Genomic DNA, 21,451 nt, shown 5'->3' on the forward strand with positions numbered 1-21,451 from the left:
TCTCTGTGTCTCTCATGAATAAATAAATAAAATCTTTTTAAAAATAAATAACCTACATTTCTAAAGCCAGTCACTTCCCACTATAAATTCAATACCCTGTAAATGGGCCTCTCCTTCAAAGGGCATAGGTGGGTTTGGAGGACCATTAAGTCTAAAAGTGTTATATTGATCTTGGTTTTGGGAGTTGACTCAAGAGAACGTGTCAGCAGCTCTGCATTTCCAAGGAGCAGGGCTACCTAGGGCCACTTTTAACCAGTGTAGGGAAGGAGGCTGAATGAGAATAGAATGGAATGTGTCAGCCAGCTGCCCATCGAACAGACTGTTCCTTTTGTCTTCAAGATAACAGTGGCATGTAAATGTTAACATCAGAAAAGTTCACCTATAAACAGTCTAAATAAAACCTGGTTCTTAGGAAACCATTTCAATAATAATATCTATATAATATTCAAGGCAGCCTGGGTGACTCAGTGGTTTAGTGCCGCCTTCAGCCCAGGGTGTGATCCTGGAGACCCGGAGTTGAGTCCCACGTTGGGCTCCATGCAGGAGCCCTCTGCCTGTGTCTCTGCCTCTCTTTCTGTGTCTCTCATGAATAAATAAATAAAATCTTTAAAAAATATATCTATATAATCAACAATATCAAAATATCTATTGGATGCTTAGCTTGTGACAGGTGCTGTTCTAAGTGTATTAGCTATATCAACTCATTTAACTTCACAACCGTATAAGATATAGGTACTGTTATCACCCTGCCCCCTCCCAAAAAGATATTGTTATCCCCATTTTACAGATGAGGACACTGAGGTACAGAAGTTAAATGATTTGCCCAAGATAATGTAGCTAAAAAGTATCAGTCTGGCTGCAGAGTCTATACTTAACCATTATAGTATAACTCAGGAAGCATTTAAGTATCTTCTTGTGCCAGCAGCCTTGGATACACAGCATCCAAAGGAGGATTGGTTCTTAACATGTCAGGAGAGCCAGATATTTTAGCTACAGTTGTCAGTGAAAGCCTCTGAGGTATTTGAAAGGAGACCTTGGTGTTGAGAAGGATTTAGTCCCACAGAGATCTGTGGGAGGGCATTCTGAGCAGAACAATAAATGTGAAGGCACAGATCTGAGAATGAGCTTGGCTTGTTCAAGGAACAGAATGTGGCAACTGCACTGAACTACTTTCAGTAGTTCACTTCTAAGGGAACCATCTCTCTCACCTGGCCTTTGTATGGCTGATTGCTCTTTCTGTTTAGATTGCTTCCCCTTCCCATGCCCCTTCCTCCTCACCGATTGTCCTTTAGAGCTTTGGTTGTGGGCTTCTGTCTGGAAAGTCACTACAGACCCCTGCCCCCACTTGGAGTAGGTGCTCTTCCCGTGTTCCTGGTGGGCCTCACACTTATCACACCCTACTGGGTTTGTGCTAAAAGGAATTCCTCAATGGCTAAGCTTAGAATACCCAGCCCTTAATAAACATCAGACATCCATGTTGCTTGAATTATCACCACTAGGGTCACATAGTGGCAGAACCAGGACTGAAAATTAAGAGTGTCTGTTCTCAAAATCCATGTGTGTTGCGCTGCTGTGCTGACAGATATAGCTTGAGAAGTGTGAAATGCTCGGCCTCCACCTAGCACAAAAAAACGTCAGAGATGGGTGAATCTTCATGTGTTGGCAGCATAGCCGTCTCAGCGCCAGTTGTCCTATGCGAGTGGCACGGGGTTATGAGTTGGGCATAATAAGCTGAGCTGTCAAAAGATGACAGCCCAAACAGGACCTGTTTTGACCAGCGGGCTTAGCTTTGTGTTAGCTGTTGGAGAGCAAAAGCAGGTGGTTTGTGTGGATGCCAAAGACTGGCTTATCGAGGTTTCCCCCCTGACTGGAAGTTAATCTAGCTTTAGATTTGGTGGTAGAAATTCTTCAAAAAGAGTTTTAAGAAAGAAAAAGGTTAGTAGGGAAAAAAATGACCCAGCATGATCTGGGTGAAATAGAACTGTACTAGGGGGCCAAGAAGACAGCATATTGGCTTTAAGACAGGCCGAATAAGCCTGGTTTCCCTATGTGAAAGTGGGAGAATGGTTAAGTGGAAAATTCTCCAGTGTAACTTGGTGACACCCTGGCTTCTTCCTTGTAGGGCATTAATCCAGGTGAAGTAGCCCTAGATGTGGGGAGTCCTCTGTCTTCTTATGCAGTTCCACTGCTTTTCACCACATGGATTTTCCGCTGTGCTTGGAGTCTTTCCTTTGATAACTCTACATGAATTATTATTATTTTTTTTTATGATAGTCATAGAGAGAGAGAGAGAGAGAGGCAGAGACATAGGCAGAGGGAGAAGCAGGCTCCATGCACCGGGTGCCCGACGTGGGATTTGATCCCAGGTCTCCAGGATCGCGCCCTGGGCCAAAGGCAGGCGCCAAACCGCTGTGCCACCCAGGGATCCCTCTACATGAATTCTTTAAGATCAAGGCTTAAATGTCTATTTGGAAACCTGATGTATCCTGCTGAGAGCAGTCTTATTTTTTTCTCAGTAATTCTGTAGCGCTGTCATTCTTCTAGAGCTAACGAGCAGCTCCAAGGCACGATATCTCTTGATATCATGCCCCAGAATTTTCTAAGAGGTTTTATTTGATGAGAATACCTACATACATAAATCCTGAGAACATTCCCAAACATCTGGGAGCCTGTGGTTTATGAAATAATTTACTTTTGGTCTTGTTAGTGCTTTTCAAAAAGTCCCAATCCATAAATGAATCTTTAAGTTTATACTTCGTGGTAAAAGCAGTACCATTTTAGGAACTTGAATTGCTAGTATTTCTAGAAGTCCTTATGATCATGGGTCTGTAGTATCCATTCTAATTCTTGTTTGTAAAAACCAGACAGTTAGAAATCTCTGAGTTATTTTTTTAAAAAGATTTTATTTATTTATTCATGAGAGAGACTGAGGGAGAAGCAGGCTCCATGCAGGGAGCCCAATGTGGGACTCGATCCCAGGTCTCCAGGATCACGCCCTGGGCCAAAGGCGGCACTAAACCACTGAGCCACTCAGGCTGCCCTGTGAGTTCTTATACTCCGTATCCACTAGAAGTCTCCTATCTTCTGACCTAGCATTCTAATTTTGAGATTCTTCTTATTCAAACCAAAGACTAGAAGGGAAGAGAATTTGTTATTTTTAGGGAAAATGTTATTATTGCAGATATCTGGGAACAAAGAGTCCTGGGATAGTGTTTATGGTAGTTGGGACAAATCTTAGTGATCTTGACTCGTACTGAAACTTACAGACCTTACCCCTCATAGGGGGGACTGCCATTGGAGAGAGCCTCCCATCATACAGCTAATGGCTCTTGAGGCAACTCCTAGTGAAATAGGCAGTCACCATTTTATGTCTCTGTGGGTTTTGTTATTTTGGTGTTTCCTTTTTTTTTTTTTTTCTTATAAAACTGCTTTGGACAGTTTGGATCTTAGTAATACCTGTGGATCTGGCCTCATTCATGTTCTAGACCTGACTGAAGATCTTTTAGCGACACATCAGGGTCTTATTACCTTGATCTGATTCTGGAGATTGTCTCTGCTTGTCTCTTCTTGCCTGTGTGATCTTTTCTGTATTCATACCTACTCTGTGAACTATATTCAAAGTGGCTCAGCTTGCCTGGGAGACTTGGAATTAGGAAGATATCTCTTACTCTGGGTCCTGTATAATCCCTAGAGACAACGTTTTTGTGGGGGTTTTCTCAGTAACTTTTATACTTAGTGATAAAAGCAGTACCATTTTAGGAATTTGAATTACTTACTAGTGTCTCTAGAAGTCATTATGATCATGGGCCCATAGTATCCATTCTAATCCTTTAATCTAGAATTAGAAATCTAATTCTAATTTTCTCACTTTTATCACTTAAGTATAAAGGTAAGAGAGGATTGCTTTTCCTGTGAGAGGCTTGCCACTGAATAATTTCTGACAGCTGCAAGGTTACCCTAATTGATTCAGACCCCAGATAAGTTTATTGTGCCTTATAAGAGCCATCGTAGCTGCCAGGAAACCTGACCCCTGATGAACAGTGCTCTAAAGATGTATTCTTGCCTTTTATGTCTGTGCTTTTGATTTTGTTTTTAAATGAAAAGTTCCTGAGTTAAGTTTTATTTTTTTAATCTCCCCTTGGCCTTGCCTAAGGTGCTCTGAGTTTTCTCAATAGTCCTGAAGACTGTTAAATCCTTTCAGTAAATGGTAGCTTTTCAATTTTAAGCCATTGATTTTGTTTCTGTTACTTCTCTTTCATTTCCTCATCTTTAAAATGGAAATACTGCATCCTAGGGTCATGGTGAGGATTAACGGATAAACCATAAGGACTGGCCCAGAATAGATGCTCAGTAAACATTAGTTCCCCTGGTTTCCTTGGTGGATTGTCTTCACCACTCTGAAAGCTTTTTTACTAACCTGTGATTTAAATGACTTTAAGTGTATGCTTAGGTCCTATGTATGTCTGCACTACACTATAGTGGCCACCAGCTACCGTGCCTGTTGAGCCAAAACATATGGGATAGTCCAAACTGAGATGTCTTCTAATTATAACATTCCAGATTTCAAAGACTTAGTTCAAAAATAAAAGATAAAATCTCATTAAGTTTTTTATATTGCTTACATTTGAAATAGTGCCATTTTTGACATATCAAGTTAAATATACATAGTGAATTTCTGCCCCTTTTTCTTTTGACTTTATGTGGTCACTGGACAATTTTAAATTACATATGTGGTCCCATTATATTTCTATAGGACTCTACTGGTTTAAGTCCCAAACAGGATTTGTATATAGAAGGAAAATCATCTCATAAATGAAAGGAATAAGGCCAGGTATAAATGCAGGACAGTAACCTTAATTTCTAGAGTTTATTTAGCACATCTAAATTTTGTGCTCTTTAAGGAAACTTTTATCGATGCAGTGTTGGAATGAGTTTTCTCCGGTCTCCAAAGCCATTTGCAGACATTTTTTTTAATCCTCCTCTTCTACCCGGTATTGCAAACATTTTTTAGTAGTGTTATTACTTTGAGAAACTAAAAAAAGGGCTAATATCCTCCTTGGTAAGAATCATTCAGCCTTCTAGGATTTCAAAAATATCAGGAGCCCATTTGAAATCAAGTTTAGTGAACTGTAGAAATACAGGCTGTAAATACTTTGTATAAAATAACTAGCCCAACATTTTCTCCAGATCCATCAGACTTCAGGCAGTCCCAAAGAAATTTCGAAAAATGTTTTGATCAATAACAGTATGGGTTGAATAGGTACACAACTTCCCAGGGGCATGTATTACAAGTCTTATAAACCTTTATGTTTTGTTTTTTGAATTACTATATTTGAATCAATGAATCAGTAACACCTCAGTAAGTCGGGACTGTACAAAAAAAAATAATAATAGTAAATAATAGTTTGTCTCATGGGGTGGGGGGAAGAGCTTTATTATAGATAGAAAAGGAAAGCCAGACCACCTGTGTATTAGATATCTTGTTTTTTCCACATTCTCATAGATGCTCGTTGCCAACATTGACTTGGGTCCTACTATTTTGGATATTGCTGGATATAACCTGAATAAGACACAGATGGATGGGATGTCTTTATTGCCCATTTTGGTGAGTATAAAGCCCTCAATCATGCCTGAGCCAAGACTCTGAAATAAATTCCACATTGTACAAATTTAGAATTAAAAATTTAAATTTTAAACTATGAAATTTGGGGAACAGAGAAAGAATTTTTCTCTGTGGTGGGAAGGAGTCTTCTAAAAGACTGGACCACATATAAACAGATATGTATCCTCCCTTCTTTCTCTTTACCCCTCCTAAAAACCTATCCTAAACAAAGTGAGTGCAGGTGACAAATGGGAAAATATTTGAGACATATATGAAAAAGGGTACTTGGTCATAATAGATGAGTTCCTAGAAAGCAAAGCTTAATATCCCAGTAGAAAAATGAGCAAAAAAGAAAGGAACTAATCAACTCACAGAGGATTTAGAAATGGCCGCAGTGAATGCAAAAAGAGCTGATCAAAGAAATGCTTAACTGAAGGAGGCCTTTATTACCTTCAGAACTGGCAAAGACTAAAAAGGTTTATACTCAAGTATTTGCCAGAGTCTGAGAAAATGAAAACTACTCAGTCTGGGTTCATTAAAGTGTAATCAGTATGAGCTATCAGGAGGCTAATTTGACAAGACCTTTCACTTTAGAATTCATATCTTAAGGGGCACTTGGCTGGCTCAGTTGGTAGAGGATATGATTCTTGATCTTGGGCTTGTGGGTTCAGGTTCCATGCTGGGTGTAGAGATTACTTAAAAATAAAATCTTAGGGGCGCCTGGATGGCTCACTTAATTAAATGACCAGATCTTGATTTCGGTTCAGGTCATGAACTAAGGGTCCTGGGATTGAGCTTGATGTAGGGCTCTGTGCTCAGTGGAAAGTCTGTTTCTCCCTTTTCCTCTGTCCCTCCCCCTGTTCTTTCTCTCAAATAAGTAAATCTCTAAAAAATTAAAATCTTAAAAAAAAAAAAGAATACATATATTAAGCGGTTCCATCTGGAAATTCATTCTAAAGAAAATTAACTCAGGAAATACTTGAGTATCTACTGTGTGCCTCGCACCGCACAGAACTAAGGATCTGTGAAAGGATCAATATTCACTTGAAAGGATCAATATTAAAATACGATAGCCTGGGATCCCTGGGTGGTGCAGTGGTTTGGCGCTTGCCTTTGGCCCAGGGCGTGATCCTGGAGACCCGGGATCGAATCCCACATCAGGCTCCCGGTGCATGGAGCCTGCTTCTCCCTCTGCCTATGTCTCTGCCTCTCTCTCTCTCTCTCTCTGTGACTATCATAAATAAATAAAAAATTTATAAAAAAAAAATTTTTTTTAAAAATAAATAAATAAAATAAAATACGATAGCCATTTATGGTGACTCATTATAGGTGACTATTATTGATTTGTCAATCTGTTAGAATTTATTATTCTATGTTCATGTTCACATGTTCACAGATGCCTAATAATCCATTGTATGAACGCACACAACTTAATTATCTGTTTTCTTGTCAGTCAATAGACCTTTCTGTTGTCCTAGTTTTGTTTTAGGAACAGTGCCGTTAGAGCATTTTTATACATGTCTTTCAGTGTACGTGTGTGTATACCGAGGTACAGGAACTGCACATTGTTCATTTCTACAGATATTTCCAAGTTATTTTTATAAAATGGTCATCAATTTACACTCCCACGAGCAATGTATGAGAATTCCCCTTGTTCTCTATAAGAAACTTTCAGACAACTTAATTTTTGCCCTCTAGCTGGTAGAAAAGACCAAAATTCCATTTGGTCCTACCATGCATTTCCTTGTTTATTGATGAGATGAATCATTTTAAACAGTTTTTAATTCACTTAATTCATACAATTCACTAAAGTTTGTAATTCAAGTAGTTTTTGACATATTCAGAGTTGTGCCACCGTACGTAATATGAATTTAGAATATTTTCGGCATCCCAACAAAAATCTGCAGATACATTAGCAGTCCCTCCCCCATTGCTCCCTCTCCCAGCACCAGGCAAACACTGATCTACTTTCTAGTGCTGTAGATTTGTCTATTGTGGACATTTTGTATAAACAGAATCTTGCATATCTGTAGCCTCTTGTGACTAGCTTCTACTAAGAATAAGGTTTGAGAAATCATCCGTGTTGTAACATGTATCAGTATTTCATCCTTTTTATTACCAAATAATACTCCATTGTATGAATATTCCACATTTGTTTATCCATTTCTCAGTTGGTAGGTTGTTTTCCCTTTATTGCTATTATGAGTAATGCAGCTGAGAACATCTTGTATACAAGTGTTTGTGTGGACAAATGTTCTCAGTTTTCTTGGGTACATAACCTATATACCTCATAGAATTGCTAGGTTGTATGGTGATGTATGTTTAACTTTTGAGGAACTGTCCGACTGTTCTAAAGCAACTGCACAATTTTATATATTCCCACCAACAGTGCACAAGAGTTCAAAATTTTCCACATCCTTGCCAACACTTGGTAACTGTCATTCTATTACATTGTAGTGGGTACAAGGTAGTATCTCATTGTGGTTTTGATAATGCATTTTCCTAATGAGTAATGATGATGAACATCTTCTGTGTTTATTGGACATTTGTGTATCTTCTTTGGAGATATATTTATTCGAATCCTCTGCCCATTTTTTAATTGAAGGTTGTTTTAAAGATTTTGAGAGGGATCCCTGGGTGGCGCAGCGGTTTGGCGCCTGCCTTTGACCCAGGGCGCAATCCTGGAGACCCGGGATCGAATCCCACGTCGGGCTCCCGGTGCATGGAGCCTGTTTCTCCCTCTGCCTGTGTCTCTGCCTCTCTCTCTCTCTCTGTGACTATCATAAATAAATAAAAATTAAAAAAAAAAAAATAAAGATTTTGAGAGAACAGGAGAGAGATGAGCAGGGGGTGGTGGGTAGAGGGTCAGGAGAGGAAGAAGCAGATTCCTTACTGAGCAGGGAGCCTGATGTGGGGCTTGATCTCAGGACCCCAATATCATTACCTGAGCCAAAGGCAGATGCTTAACTGACTGAGCCACCTAGGCACCCCTTAACTGAGTTTTTGATCAGTGAATCAGTTTTTCACTTAAGCTTTTTGTATTGCTTCCCTCGTGAAGTGCTGCTTATTGCCCATCCTGTTCTCCCTGTTTGTGACTTGTCTTTTCTCTACATTAAGATAAGAGAACACAGAGCACCTGGGTGGCTTAGTGGCTGAGTGTCTGCAATCCTGGGGTCCTGGGATCGAGTCCCACATCATAGTCCCTGCAGGGAGCCTGCTTCTCCCTCTGCCTGTGTCTCTGCCTCTCTCTCTCTCTCTGTGTCTCATGATAAATAAATAAAATCTTTAAAAAGATATGAGAACACAGGAGTTAAATGTATAAATCATCTCTTTTATGGTTTGTGTTCTTTGTATCTTGTTTATAAAATTGCTTCTGATCCTTGAGATCAAAAAACAATTCTCCTAGGTTTTCTTGGAATAGCTTTGTACTTCTACCTCTTACATGAAAGTTCTCGATGTATCTAGAAACCATTTTCTGGTATAGTATGAGTCAGAAATCCAATCTCATTTTTTTCTCCATATCTACTTGGTTGTCTTTTCTGTTCCACAAGTCTGTCTATCCTTTTTACCAGTATCATTTTGTCTTATTATAAAGCTGTGTAATTAAATCTTTATAAAGGCAAACCTCTCTGTCCTTGTAGGGATCCTGGCTACCATTCTTCCATATAAACTTTGAAAACAGCTTTTAAAATTAACTGAAAATTCATGTTGGATTTTTGGTTGGAATTGAATTGAATCTATAGGTCCAGTAAGAGGAAAATTTATATCTTTTAATGTTCCCCATGCAAATTTTATTCTATGTGCCTTACTTATTTCTAGTTAGGAAAAAAAATCTTCACTGTGGAAGTGAAATTACTATGCATTACACAGTAAACTACTATGCAGTTGATTCTTGAATGACATGGGTGTAAATTGTGTGAGTCCACTTACACGCAAATATTTTTTGATAAACATTGGAAAACTTTTTTGGAGATATGTGACAATTTTTAAAAACTAGCAGACATACCACATAGCTTAGAAGAATTGAAAAAATAAGAAAGATATGTCACAAATGCATAAAAGTAGAAAGTTAAAAAGTTAAAAAGTTAGTAGAAAGTTAAAACTTACACAGAATATACACGGCACTGTTCAGTCAAGAGAAATATAAATAAACAATGTAGTATTAAGTCATAACTGCATAAAATTAGCTGCAGTACATACTGTGTAATTTCCTAGCCGCCTCCAATTGCTGAGTTTAAGTGTTGTAGCTGCTTAAAATCCCATGTGATGCTAATCATCTCTGCATGAATGGCTTGTCTCTCCAATAAATTGGGGATCATGGTAAAAAATTATCTCTTCTGGTTCTCGTGTATTTTTCATTGTATTTTCTGCAATACCATGAGCCTTGAATAACACCATGGAACCCATGCAAAATGCCACTGGGGATGCTGGAAATGCTCCCAAGAAGCTGAGAAAAGTCATGACATCATAAAAAGTTGAATTGCTTGATATGTACTGTAGATTGAGGTCTGCCACTGTGGTTGTTCACCATTTCAAGATAAATTAGTCCAGCATGAAGACCACTGTGGGGGGAAAAAAAAAGGAAATTCAAGAAGCCATCACTGTAGCTATGCCAACAGGCGTGAAAACCTTACACTCTTTGCAAAATATCTTTTTATCTTGTATTGAAAATGTAGCTTTCATGTGGAAGCAAGATTGCTATAAGAAAGGCATACCTATAGATTCTAATATGATTTAAGAAAAAGCAGAGTCCTTATATGAGAACTTAAAGCAAAAGGAAGATGAAGGATCTAAAGATGGAGAACTTAATGCCAACAAAGGACGGTTTGATAATTTGAGAAAGTAGTTTGGTTTAAAAAATGTCAGTGTAACAGAATAAGCAGCTTCTGTTGACCAAGAGGCAATGGATGAGTTTCCCAGATGCCATTAAGAAAACCCTTGAGAAAAAAAAAAAGAAAAAAGAAAAAAAAAAAACCCTTGAGAGACGCCTGGGTGGCTCATTTGTTTAAGCATCTGCCTTCAGCTCATCTCATCTCAGGGTCTGGGGATCAAGCCCTGCATCAGGCTCCCTGCTCAGCAGGGAGTCCACTTCTCCCTTCCCCGCACCCCACCCCCCCAACCTGGCTCGTGCTCGCTCTCAAATAAAAGCTAGAAAGAAAGAAAGAAGAAAGAAAAAGAAAATCATTGAGAATGTCTGCCTGAACAGGTTTTTAATACAAATAGAAATTCCCTATTCTGAAATATCAGAAAGGGAGACAGGACATGAAGACTCCTAACTCTGGGAAACGAACTAGGGTTGGTGGAAGAGGAGGAGGGCGGGGGTAGGGGTGAATGGGTGACGGGCACTGAGGGGGGCACTTGACGGGTTGAGCACTGGGTGTTATTCTGTATGTTGGCAAATTGAACACCAGTAAAAAATTATTTTTTAAAAAAAGGAATTCCCTATTCTGGAGAAAAATGCTACAAAGGACATTTATTAGTAAGGAGGAGAAGCAAACATCAAGACTGAAGGCAGAAAGGGAGAGGCTAACTCCTCCTATTTTGTGCACATGCAGTTGGATTTATATCGGGACTACTGAGCCATTAAGGGAAAAGGTAAATACCAGCTGCTAGTCTTTTGGTTGTATAAGAAGACCTGGACAGTGAGGAACCCATTTTCTGGATTGGTTCCATCAATGTTTTATTCCTGAAGTCAGGAGAAAATACATTGCCAATAAGGGACTGCCTTTTAAAGTCCTTTTGACATTGGACAGTGAAGATGCCCACCCAGAACCTTGCCCCCAAACACAGTGTCTCTAATTCAGTTTCTAGGTCAAGGGTCATAAAAACCTGTAAGGCTCATTACATACAGTACTCTATGGAAAGGATTGTCAACACTGGAAGAGAAGCCTACTAGTAGAATATCATGAAAGTCTGGAAAGATTACACCATTGAAGATGTTGTTATAGAAAGCCATCGAGGCCAAAACAATAAATTCCTGCTGGAGAAAAGTATGTCCAGATGTGCCTAACTTCACGAGACTTAACAATAGAGGAAATTGTGAAAGAAATTATGGATATGGCAAAAAGTACATGGGGGTGTTAAAGGATTTCAAGATACGGATCTTGGAGAATTGACATCAGACAATCTGGCAGAAGGGTTTTGATTATTCAAGACTGCTTTTAACTTCTTTAGTGACAGGACCCTTCTATGTCAATCAGTAGAAGAAGAATTGGTACCATATGGAAACATTTTTAGAGAAATGAAAAGGCAAAAAAGACAAAAATTAGGATGTTTATTTTGTAAAGTTACACTGAGTGCTCCTGCCTCCCCTCCCTCCTCTGCCAACACTGGGACAGTGAGACCGACCCTTTCTTTTCCTCCTCAGCCTAGTCAACAAGATGACTAGGATGAGGACGTTTATGGTGGACTGTTTAATAGTTGAACAGTCATCATCTCGTACAGTTAATACTTAGGTCTGTGTCTTTGTGTTTAAGAATATAATAACTGGGGATCCCTGGGTGGCGCAGTGGTTTGGCGCCTGCCTTTGGCCCAGGGCGCGATCCTGGAGACCCGGGATCGAATCCCACGTCAGGCTCCCGGTGCATGGAGCCTGCTTCTCCCTCTGGCTGTGTCTCTGCCTCTCTCTCTCTCTCTGTGTGACTATCATAAATAAATAAAAATTAAAAAAAATATATAATAACTGTATGGCAAGAACTGTATCAGCAGCATCATTGCCCAGTATTCACCATGTAGAACACTGTCTACAAGACTTGTACGGAAGTGGATAGCCTATCCTTACATAGGCGTAAGGTAATTTTATATTTAATATAAAATTAATAATGTGTTAGTTTGCTTACTGTTTTTGCTTTCAAAGAATTACATTACTGTGCACTATGGCTCTCTTGCTCTCTCATAATTGGAGAAACTGAGAATCAGCCTATCATCACCGGTAAGAATTTTTTAATGTAATAATGTTTCCAGTGCTGTGTTATGAATATGACTATAACACTGTGTGCCATAAATTTCTTTTGCCATAAAAATTTTTATAACCATTCATTGAGCTAGGCTACCATGAAGCAGTTGTGTCACCTACACTAGGTTACCATCAAAAGCAACCATATTTCTGCTTCTTTGTTACCAGCACATGAATCATTCTATCTGTAAATAAACATGAGTTTCTTTTTCATGTTTTTTTCATTTTTAATATCTAGTGCTGGCCATATATGTAAGACGTGCAGTGCCTTGTATCATGTAGGACGGTATTAATGTAGGCACGAAAGAGATCATCTTGTAAACCAGAAGACAAACTTACCGGTGTGGGAAGTTACAGTACCGTAAATATATTTTCTCTCCCTCATGATTTTTAAGATATTTTCTTTTCTCTAGCTCACTTACTGTAAGAATACAGTATATAATACATACACCAGACATGTGTTAATCAACTGTGTTATCAGGGAGGCTTTCAGTTCACAGTAGGTTGTCAGCAGTTAAGTTTTTGGAGAGTCAAAAGTTATATTCGGATTTTTGACCACGCAGGGTGTTGTGACATTCCCTTAACCCCTGTGTTCGAGGGTACCCTGTAGTTAATTTCTCTGCACAGTTGTGGAAGTGCCATTAGGACTCGGTTCTTTTCCTTGTTCCTGTTTTGTTTTGGAAGTTATTCTAGTGAAAGTACTGATGTATTCTGCAGAGCAGCAGAGTCTGCATTGCCATTACAGCTCTAGCTCTGCCCTGGTTAGTAGCTACCAGCCACATGTGGCTATTTAAATAAACTAAAATCAAATGAAAAATTCACTTCCTCCATGTCACTAGCCACATAACCAGTGCTCAGAAGCCATTGTTTTGATTGCACAGATACAGAACCTTTCAATCAAAGTTTGGCCCTATGGGCCAAAGTTAGCCCACCCACATTTCCATAAATAGTGTTCTATTAGAACACAGTCACATTCTTCCATGAATATATTGGCTAGGCCTACTCTCCTGGTACAACTGCAAAGTTGAGTAGTTACAGTAGAGACCATATAACCATAGACCCTAAATATTTACTGTCTGGCTTTTGACAGAAAATGCTTAATGACCCTTCCAGACCATTAGTCTCAAACTTGGTCCCACATAGTATCATCTGGGAAACTAAAATACAGTAGTCACCCCTTATCTGTGATTTCACCTTCCATGGTTTTAGTTACCCATGGTCTGGAAGCAGATGATCTTTCTTCTGAAGTGTTGTTAGAAGGTCAGTAGTAGCCTGACATTACAGTGTCCGTAATACATCACAGTGTCTTGTGTCATCTTATTTCACATCGCAAGAAGGGTGAATACAGTACAAAATATACTTCAAGAGAGAGACACCACATTCACATTCCTTATAGTATAATTGTTCTATTTTATTGTTATTGTGAATCTGTTATGCCTTACTTATAAATAAGACTGTCATAGGTATGTATGTATAATAACAAGTGGTATACCTAGGGTTCAGTACCCTCCATGGTTTGCAGCAGCCATGGAGGCGGGTCTTAGAATGTACCCCCCACAGATAAGGGTGGGGACTGCTTACTTTGCCTGGGTCCCATTCCCAGGATTCTGATTAGTCTTAACATTGAATATAACCTGGCTCTGGGGACTTGTAAAGCTCCCCTAGTGATTTTTTTTTTAAGATTTTATTTATTCATGATAGATACAGAGAGAGGGAGAGAGGGAGGCAGAGACACAGGCAGAGGGAGAAGCAGGCTCCATGCCAGGAGCCCGACGACGTGGGACTCGATCCTGGGACTTCAGGATCACACCCGGGGCCAAAGGCAGGCGTAAACCGCTGAGCCACCCAGGGATCCCCTCCCCTAGTGATTTTAATATGTAGCAAGGTTTGAGACTGCTGCTCTAGACAGATAAGCTGTTCCCCGACTCCCAGCTTCCATGGCTCAGAGTTGGCATAGCGGGTACTTACAGAGGAGCTGTTGGCTTCTGAACTCTCCTGTGACTTAGATTTCTGAGCCCCTGACCTGCATGGGGTTGTTCAGGATTCACTATAGACCAGAGGTTAGGAGATGCATTCCTTTCTCTGCATCCCGCTTTCCAGGCAGCTGTGGCATTCCTAGGCCTTGTACAGGTTCTCCCTAATGCCTGCTGTGCTCATCAGATGAGTCCACTGACATCCTTAGTGCAGCTTAGCATTCACCAGAAACGGTTTCCCAACTCAACTAGGAATTAAGAATTTCCATTTGCAGTAAGTTTTCACATGATGCTAATGCTGCTGAGGGAGCACTTTGAGAACCACTGTTTCAGTGATGCTTCTCGCATTTTACTGTGCATATGAATCACCAGTGGATCTTAGTAAAACACAGACCCATTACCCATTAAGGAGAGAGTAGGGCCTGAGATTGTGCATATCTAACAAGCTCTGGGGGATTGCTGGTAGACTGCTGTTAAAAATCCAACTGAGTAAATTTAGAGATCAAATTGGCTTCATTTAGTGATTCATTACTTGGGCAGCATCTCATCTGGTGATAGAAAGGAGCTCCGCCAAGCTATTAAAAAACCAAAGGTTTTTAAAGGCAGAAAGGGAGCAGAAAAAATTAACAAAGAATGAATTGTTTCAGGCAAGGTCGCCTCCTAAGTGGAATGGAAGGGCCTAGTGGTCAGATTACCTCAGTAGTAGTGACTGGGTAATTCCAGCTTGACTGATTAAAAATTAAGGAGGAGTGAAGGGGGGGAGGGGTGGTGAAACTGTAATTAGGTTAGGTATTAAGTTTTGGTTTGCTGATGTGGGCTTTAGCACAAGTGACTCCATTTGGGGCCGATTATCTCTTTTAACAGCTTACTCCCTTTTGATCAGACTCTCAGCTTAACTGAGAGATGTGATAAGAATTTAAGGCATCAGTGTTGCTCTCAGCTTCTGCTCTAGTTCTCGCAGCTTTTGTCCATCCTTTGTGTGGTATGCACAGGTCATGACGTCTTTTGCTTATTATTCTGATACTCGCAAGCCATGACTTCAGGTTGACCATCTTTAAATCAGTCCTTCTCTTCATCCCATTTCTGACATTCCAATCTTGGGGAGGTTATTTGCTTGATGGTTAGTGGCAATGAACACACACTTGAAGCTTTTGAGAAAGCACAATGCACCAGGAAGATTGTTATTGTTATTATGAACAGGATTAATTCATAATAACTCATAATTAACTCCAGTGTTTGGAGTCCCCAAGACCCAGACCAATCAAAATCAGTCACAGGTGAAGGAGTCACCTTTTTGAGCTAAGTGGTTTACTCAGTAATCTTACACAACTGAGTTTCAGCTTCCCCAGAAGTGTTAATCCAGCACAGAAGTTGGTTTTGGGGGATCCCTGGGTGGCGCAGTGGTTTGGCGCCTGCCTTTGGCCCAGGGCACGATCCTGGAGACCCGGGATCGAATCCCACATCGGGCTCCCGGTGTATGGAGCCTGCTTCTCCCTCTGCCTGTGTCTCTGCCTCTCTCTCTCTCTCTGTATGACTATCATAAATAAATAAAAAAAAAAAAAAAGAAAGAAAAAAAGAAGTTGGTTTTGGCCATAGCTCAGACACCTCTGTGTTCAGCCAAAATATAATCAGGGGCTATTCTATTAACAAGAACAATTTTGGCCAGAGAGTCTAAGGATCTTTATTGGACAGCTTTGTCTTAGCTATGGATTCTGCAATATTTTTGAGTTAAGGAGAAGTTTCTAATCATATTCTAATTTATATTTTCTGAGAATAAGACAAGTATGCCCCTGCCAAAGGAGGTGAATCCTGAGTCATGAATGTCTCCTGGTAATTTCTTTCTAACTTGATGTATAAACCCAAGGGAGTCAACAAATGAGGTATCTTAGTTCATTATAAAAAGTTAGGGGCACAGATAACCTCAGACATTGCACAACAATGTGCCAGCTGTCTAGGCATCCATAGGCCTAAGAAGAGTGATAATCACAGAAAAAGACAAACCCTGTCTCGGTTAAAGTGGTCGTATTGATGGATTCATTTATAGAGTTTGTAACATTTACCCAATCAAGCCAGGGGTCAGTTAGGTTTTCAGCACAGATGGGAAGAAAATCTCCTAGCTTGAAATAGAGTCGTTCTAAATGCTTTGCAACGATGTGTGCTGTTCATGAGATCTTTGCCTGAAAAGGAACAGGTATGACCTACGTGATCATGAGAACGTGGTGGTGCAGGTGTACTAAGATTTACTTAGATACTTGTTTCTGATTGAGCACATAATAGTTATAAATGGAGAAAGGTAAAAAGGCACAGGATAGTCTCACCATAAGATTTGAACTTGGTCAAAGCTTTTTAAAGGGGTGTGGGGGGATGGGAAGTAACATTGGGAAGAGAAGAGAAATTGGTCACAGGGAAGACCATGGGATCTCTAGCCTCATGGATAGATTAGAATTTTTTATGATAAATCCAGCGGTCTGAAAGGTTATCTTCCTTAGGACTGGCCTGGGAGATAACAGATCAAAGGCATTATCTTTCCAGGCCAAGACCAGAGTAAAGAAAAGAAGAAGGAAAAAAATTTTTTTCTTTTCTTTTCTTTTCTTTTCTTTTCTTTTCTTTTCTTTTCTTTTCTTATTTATTTATTTATTTATTTATTTATTTATTTATTTATTTATTTATGAGGCAGAGAGGCAGAGACAGGGGAAGCAGGCTCCATGCATGAAGCCTGATAGGGACTTGATCCCAGGATTCTGGGATCATGCCCTGAGCTGAAGGCAGACACTCAACCAGTGAGCCACCCAGACGTCCCAAGAAAAAATTTTTCATGTTCAGTTAAAGTATGAAGTCTTGATCCAGGGGGAAGCAGTGTACTTTGATGTCACCTGCTTCTGTGCTTCCGCAGTTTGATTTGGAAGTCCCTTTTCAGCTAATTGCTACAGGTAAATGGAATCCTTATAAACACCTTTGGTAGCTGAGCATAGAAAGAGATGGTCTGCATATTGTAAAAGGATTGATCTCCCAGGGAACTGGAGGATAATGAAATCTTGATGGAGTACATGGGGATGAAAGGGACCTTGATGAATTCTTGAGGCATGCCTGTCCAGGTGTATTATTGATTGTTTCAAGTAAAAGCAAATTGATATTGGCTGTTTCCAGAGATGCTGAAAAGGCCAAACAGGACTCCCAACAGTGAACCATTTGAGTCTGGAAGAACTTGTGGCAAAAGGGTGTTTGCATTTGGAAGAACTGGGAAATAGGGAATAACTCAGTATGACTCTGAAGTCCCAGACAAATTGCCATCCCCTCACCATCATGTATCCAGACTGGCAAAATCTGCATGTTGCAGGGGCTGGAACTGGGGATGAGTGACCCTGGGGCAAGGTGTGCATGCCTTAATGGATATTGGGGCAATACAGGAGTAAGTTTAATCCTATCTGTCTGAATTTCTATAGGGTCTGCATTTGTTATTCTCCCAATGCCAGAATTTGAAGTGGCCCACAGATTTTTCAGGCATCTCAGTTAAAGTAAGAGATTTCGGGGATCCCTGGGTGGCTCAGCGGTTTGGCGCCTGCCTTTGGCCCAGGGCGCGATCCTGGAGTCCCGGGATCAAGTCCCACGTCGGGCTCCCGGCATGGAGCCTGCTTCTCCCTCCTCCTGTGTCTCTGCGCCTCTCTGTCTCTCTGTCTATCATAAATAAATAAATAAATAAATCTTTAAAAAAAAATAAAGTAAGAGATTTCTGTTGGAACAATTCTTCATCTGTGACAAAGATTATAAGGAACATCAGATCAGGTTCAGGTTGGTCAGGAGATTCTAAAGTGAGGTCACATTAGCAGCAAAATTTTTTAGCCCTTTTAATTTAGACAGATCTCTATACATTGGGGCTGTAATGCAGAGTGAAAAAGGAGGCTTTTAGTAAAAGGTCCCAAAGTCATTTATACTGATCAAGATAGAAATTCTGTCTTTATTAGATACCTCTAGTAATAAACCTTTTCACTCTTAAGGGATTTGTTGCTATGAGAGTGGGGTTTGTTGTTGTTTTTTTTTTTTTTAAGATTTTATTGATTTTCAAGAGCACATATGCAAGCAGGGTGGGGGTGCAGAAGGAGAGAATTCGAAGCCGACTCCACATTGAGTGCAGAGCCTGATGTGGGGCTCGATCCCACAACCCTGAGATCATGACCTGAGCCAAAATTATGCTTAACCTACCGAGCCATCTAGGTACCCCAAGAGTGGGATTTAAAATATAAAGTATAGCCCTGGTATCTATAAAAATTGAGCAAAGTACTTGATTAACTTTATTTTCCCCTTGGGTGCTTAAGGGTATTACTAATAGCAGTTTACTGGAGGGTCCCTTGGAGCCCTGTCAGTTTTGGGAATGACCCATATAGGAGCTCTTTCTTGAGGACATTGAAGATCTGTGTAGGGCCTTTGAGGACAGTTTCTCTAAAGTGCCCCAGTTGATTACAAATGAGATATTTGGCTCTGGACCAGCCATTTGATGATGGATTTTTCTAGAAGGGTATATAATGTGGGAGACCCAGTAAGGCCCTTAGATTGGCAGACCTTTGTTTATGATATTGGTCCAAATCTTTTCAAAGTGTTTGGCTGAGGTCACAAGTTCATTCACACCGGTGGCCTCTCATCCTGTTTTCTGCTTTTTTATTAATCCATTCATTTTAGGAAATAATCCATTTACAAACAGGGCAGCTTGAGCAGATTGTATGGAATCAGGAGTACATAGGAAGAACACCTCCAAACAGGCTTCAGATTCTGCCGCAGATTCATCTTTTATTTTCATGTTTGAATAACAGACCAGTGAGTGTAACAGGGAAGACTGTAGGAATGGCTGTTAAAATACCAGTCTGTATGTTTCCAGGTTTTTGTGGTCCATAAGAGGACTGTGTTGGTGATTGAGGATCTTGAATATCATCCTTAGGATTATGCCATTCTGCTTCCCAAATACATTTTTGGCCTTCATGAGGTTCTACCAACATGTGTACAAGCTGATAAATCTCTAGCAGCCTGGGGTCATAGACCCTCATAATGATTCTAAACCCCTCAGAAAACTCGGATTTTCTTCCTCAGGTTTAGGAAGTTCTTTTAGCTATGGCCCTTAACTCAGTCTTTGACCAAGAAGTGAGAGAGACCTGAGAAGGATCACTTGCAACCTCAGGTGGTTGTGTTTTGTTTTAATTTTACTTATGTGTTTGAGAGAGAGCGCATGCACATACATACGTGAGTGGGGTGAGGGGCAGAAGCAGACTCCCCACTGAGCAGGGAGCCCAACTCAGGATTCGATCCTGAGACTCCAGGATCATGAACTGAGCCAAAAGCAGACCCAACTGACTGAGCCATCCAGGCGCGCTCAGGTGGTTTTATTTGTTTTTGTTTTTTTTAGGTGGTTTTATTTGTAAAGGTAGCTGGTTAATAGTCTCCTCAGAGTGGAAAGGCATTTTTGACAGAACCAGTAAACACAAGAGTACTCACGTTAAGGAGGATAGAGAGGAGCATAGGAGTCAGTCCTATCTTTTATTTTAGATACCTCTCTGTCTTTCATGTTTCCTTGGTCTTCTGAAATGAATCTTTTAGTGAGGCTATTTTGGAATCTTGAAACCTTTTGGAAGCCTCTTTATACCGATTAAAATAGGTCTCCCATTCTTTTCATTTAATTCAGGAACCCTTCCTTTCAAGTACAATTTTTTTTAATTGAAATATAGCTGATGTACAATATTACATTGGTCTCAGGTGTACAGCATAGTGTTCAACAGTTACATAGGAAACAAAGAGATCACCACAGTTCATCTAGCTACCTTCCATCACCATACAAAGTTACTACATTAATAACTGTATTCCCTATGTTGCACACTGCATCCCTGTGTCTTATTTATATAATAACTGGTAGTTTGTACCTTTTTATCCCTTTCCCTATTTTATCCACCCCCTCACCATCCTCCTTCTGACAACCACCAGATTGTTCTCTGTCTCTAGGAGTCTGTTTCTGTTCACTCAGATTTTTTTAGATTGTGCATAGAAGTGAAATCGTATGGTATTTGTCCTTCGCTGACTTCCTTCACTTCTAATTTGAATGCCTTTTATTTCTTTTGCTGGTCTGATGTGACTAGGACTTCCAATCCTATGTTGAATAAAAGTGGCAAAAGTAGGCATCCTACTCTTGTTCCTGATCTTAGGAGAGAAGCTTTCCACTTATTAGCATTGACTATGACATTAGCTGTGGGTTTGTCATACATGGCCTTCATTATGTTGGAACGTTTCCTATATACCCACTTTGTTGAGTTTATTATAAATGGATGTTGAATTTCATCAAATGCTTTTTCTGCATCTGCTGAAATGATCATCTGACTTTGATCGTGACCTTAGCCAAAGGCAGACATTTAACCAACTGAGACACTCAGCACCCCTGATCCCCTGATTATTATCTTTCTTTTTAGTAATGTGGTATATCATGTTGATTGATTTGCGGGCCTTAAACCATACTTGCTTCCATGGATACTTGACCATGGTGTATGATTTTTTTTTTTTTTAATGTATTGCTTAGTTCAGTTTACCAATATTTTGTTGAGAATTTTTGCATCTATGTTCATTAAGGATACTGGCCTATAATCTGTGTGTGTGTGTGTGTGTGTGTGTGTGTGCGCGCGCACGCGCGCATGTGCATGCGCGCATGTGCATGCATGTACACAGGTATGGGAGGGTGGTGGTCTTGGTTTTTGGTATCCAGGTAATGCCAGCCTTGTAGAATGAAAAATTTGGAAGCATTCCTTCCTCTTTGAGTTTTGGAATACTTTGAGAAGGATATGTATTAATTCTTCTTTAAATATTTGGTAGAGGGATCCCTGGGTGGCGCAGTGGTTTGGCGCCTGCCTTTGGCCCAGGGTGTGATCCTGGACACCCGGGATCAAATCCCAC

At 40.1% G+C, this 21,451-nt stretch overlaps 1 protein-coding gene across 1 annotated transcript in view; it reads left to right on the forward strand.

Moving 5' to 3' along the window:
* GNS (glucosamine (N-acetyl)-6-sulfatase) overlaps nt 1-21,451 on the forward strand; it is a 52,391-nt gene that overhangs the window by 18,139 nt on the left and 12,801 nt on the right. Inside the window, exon 10 of the mRNA XM_041755394.1 lies at nt 5,504-5,605. Within this exon, the coding sequence (XP_041611328.1) occupies nt 5,504-5,605 (102 nt within the window). The remainder of the gene's footprint in view (nt 1-5,503; nt 5,606-21,451) is intronic.

Source organism: Vulpes lagopus, chromosome 5 (genome assembly GCF_018345385.1).
Source record: "Vulpes lagopus strain Blue_001 chromosome 5, ASM1834538v1, whole genome shotgun sequence".
Lineage (NCBI taxonomy): Eukaryota > Metazoa > Chordata > Mammalia > Carnivora > Canidae > Vulpes > Vulpes lagopus.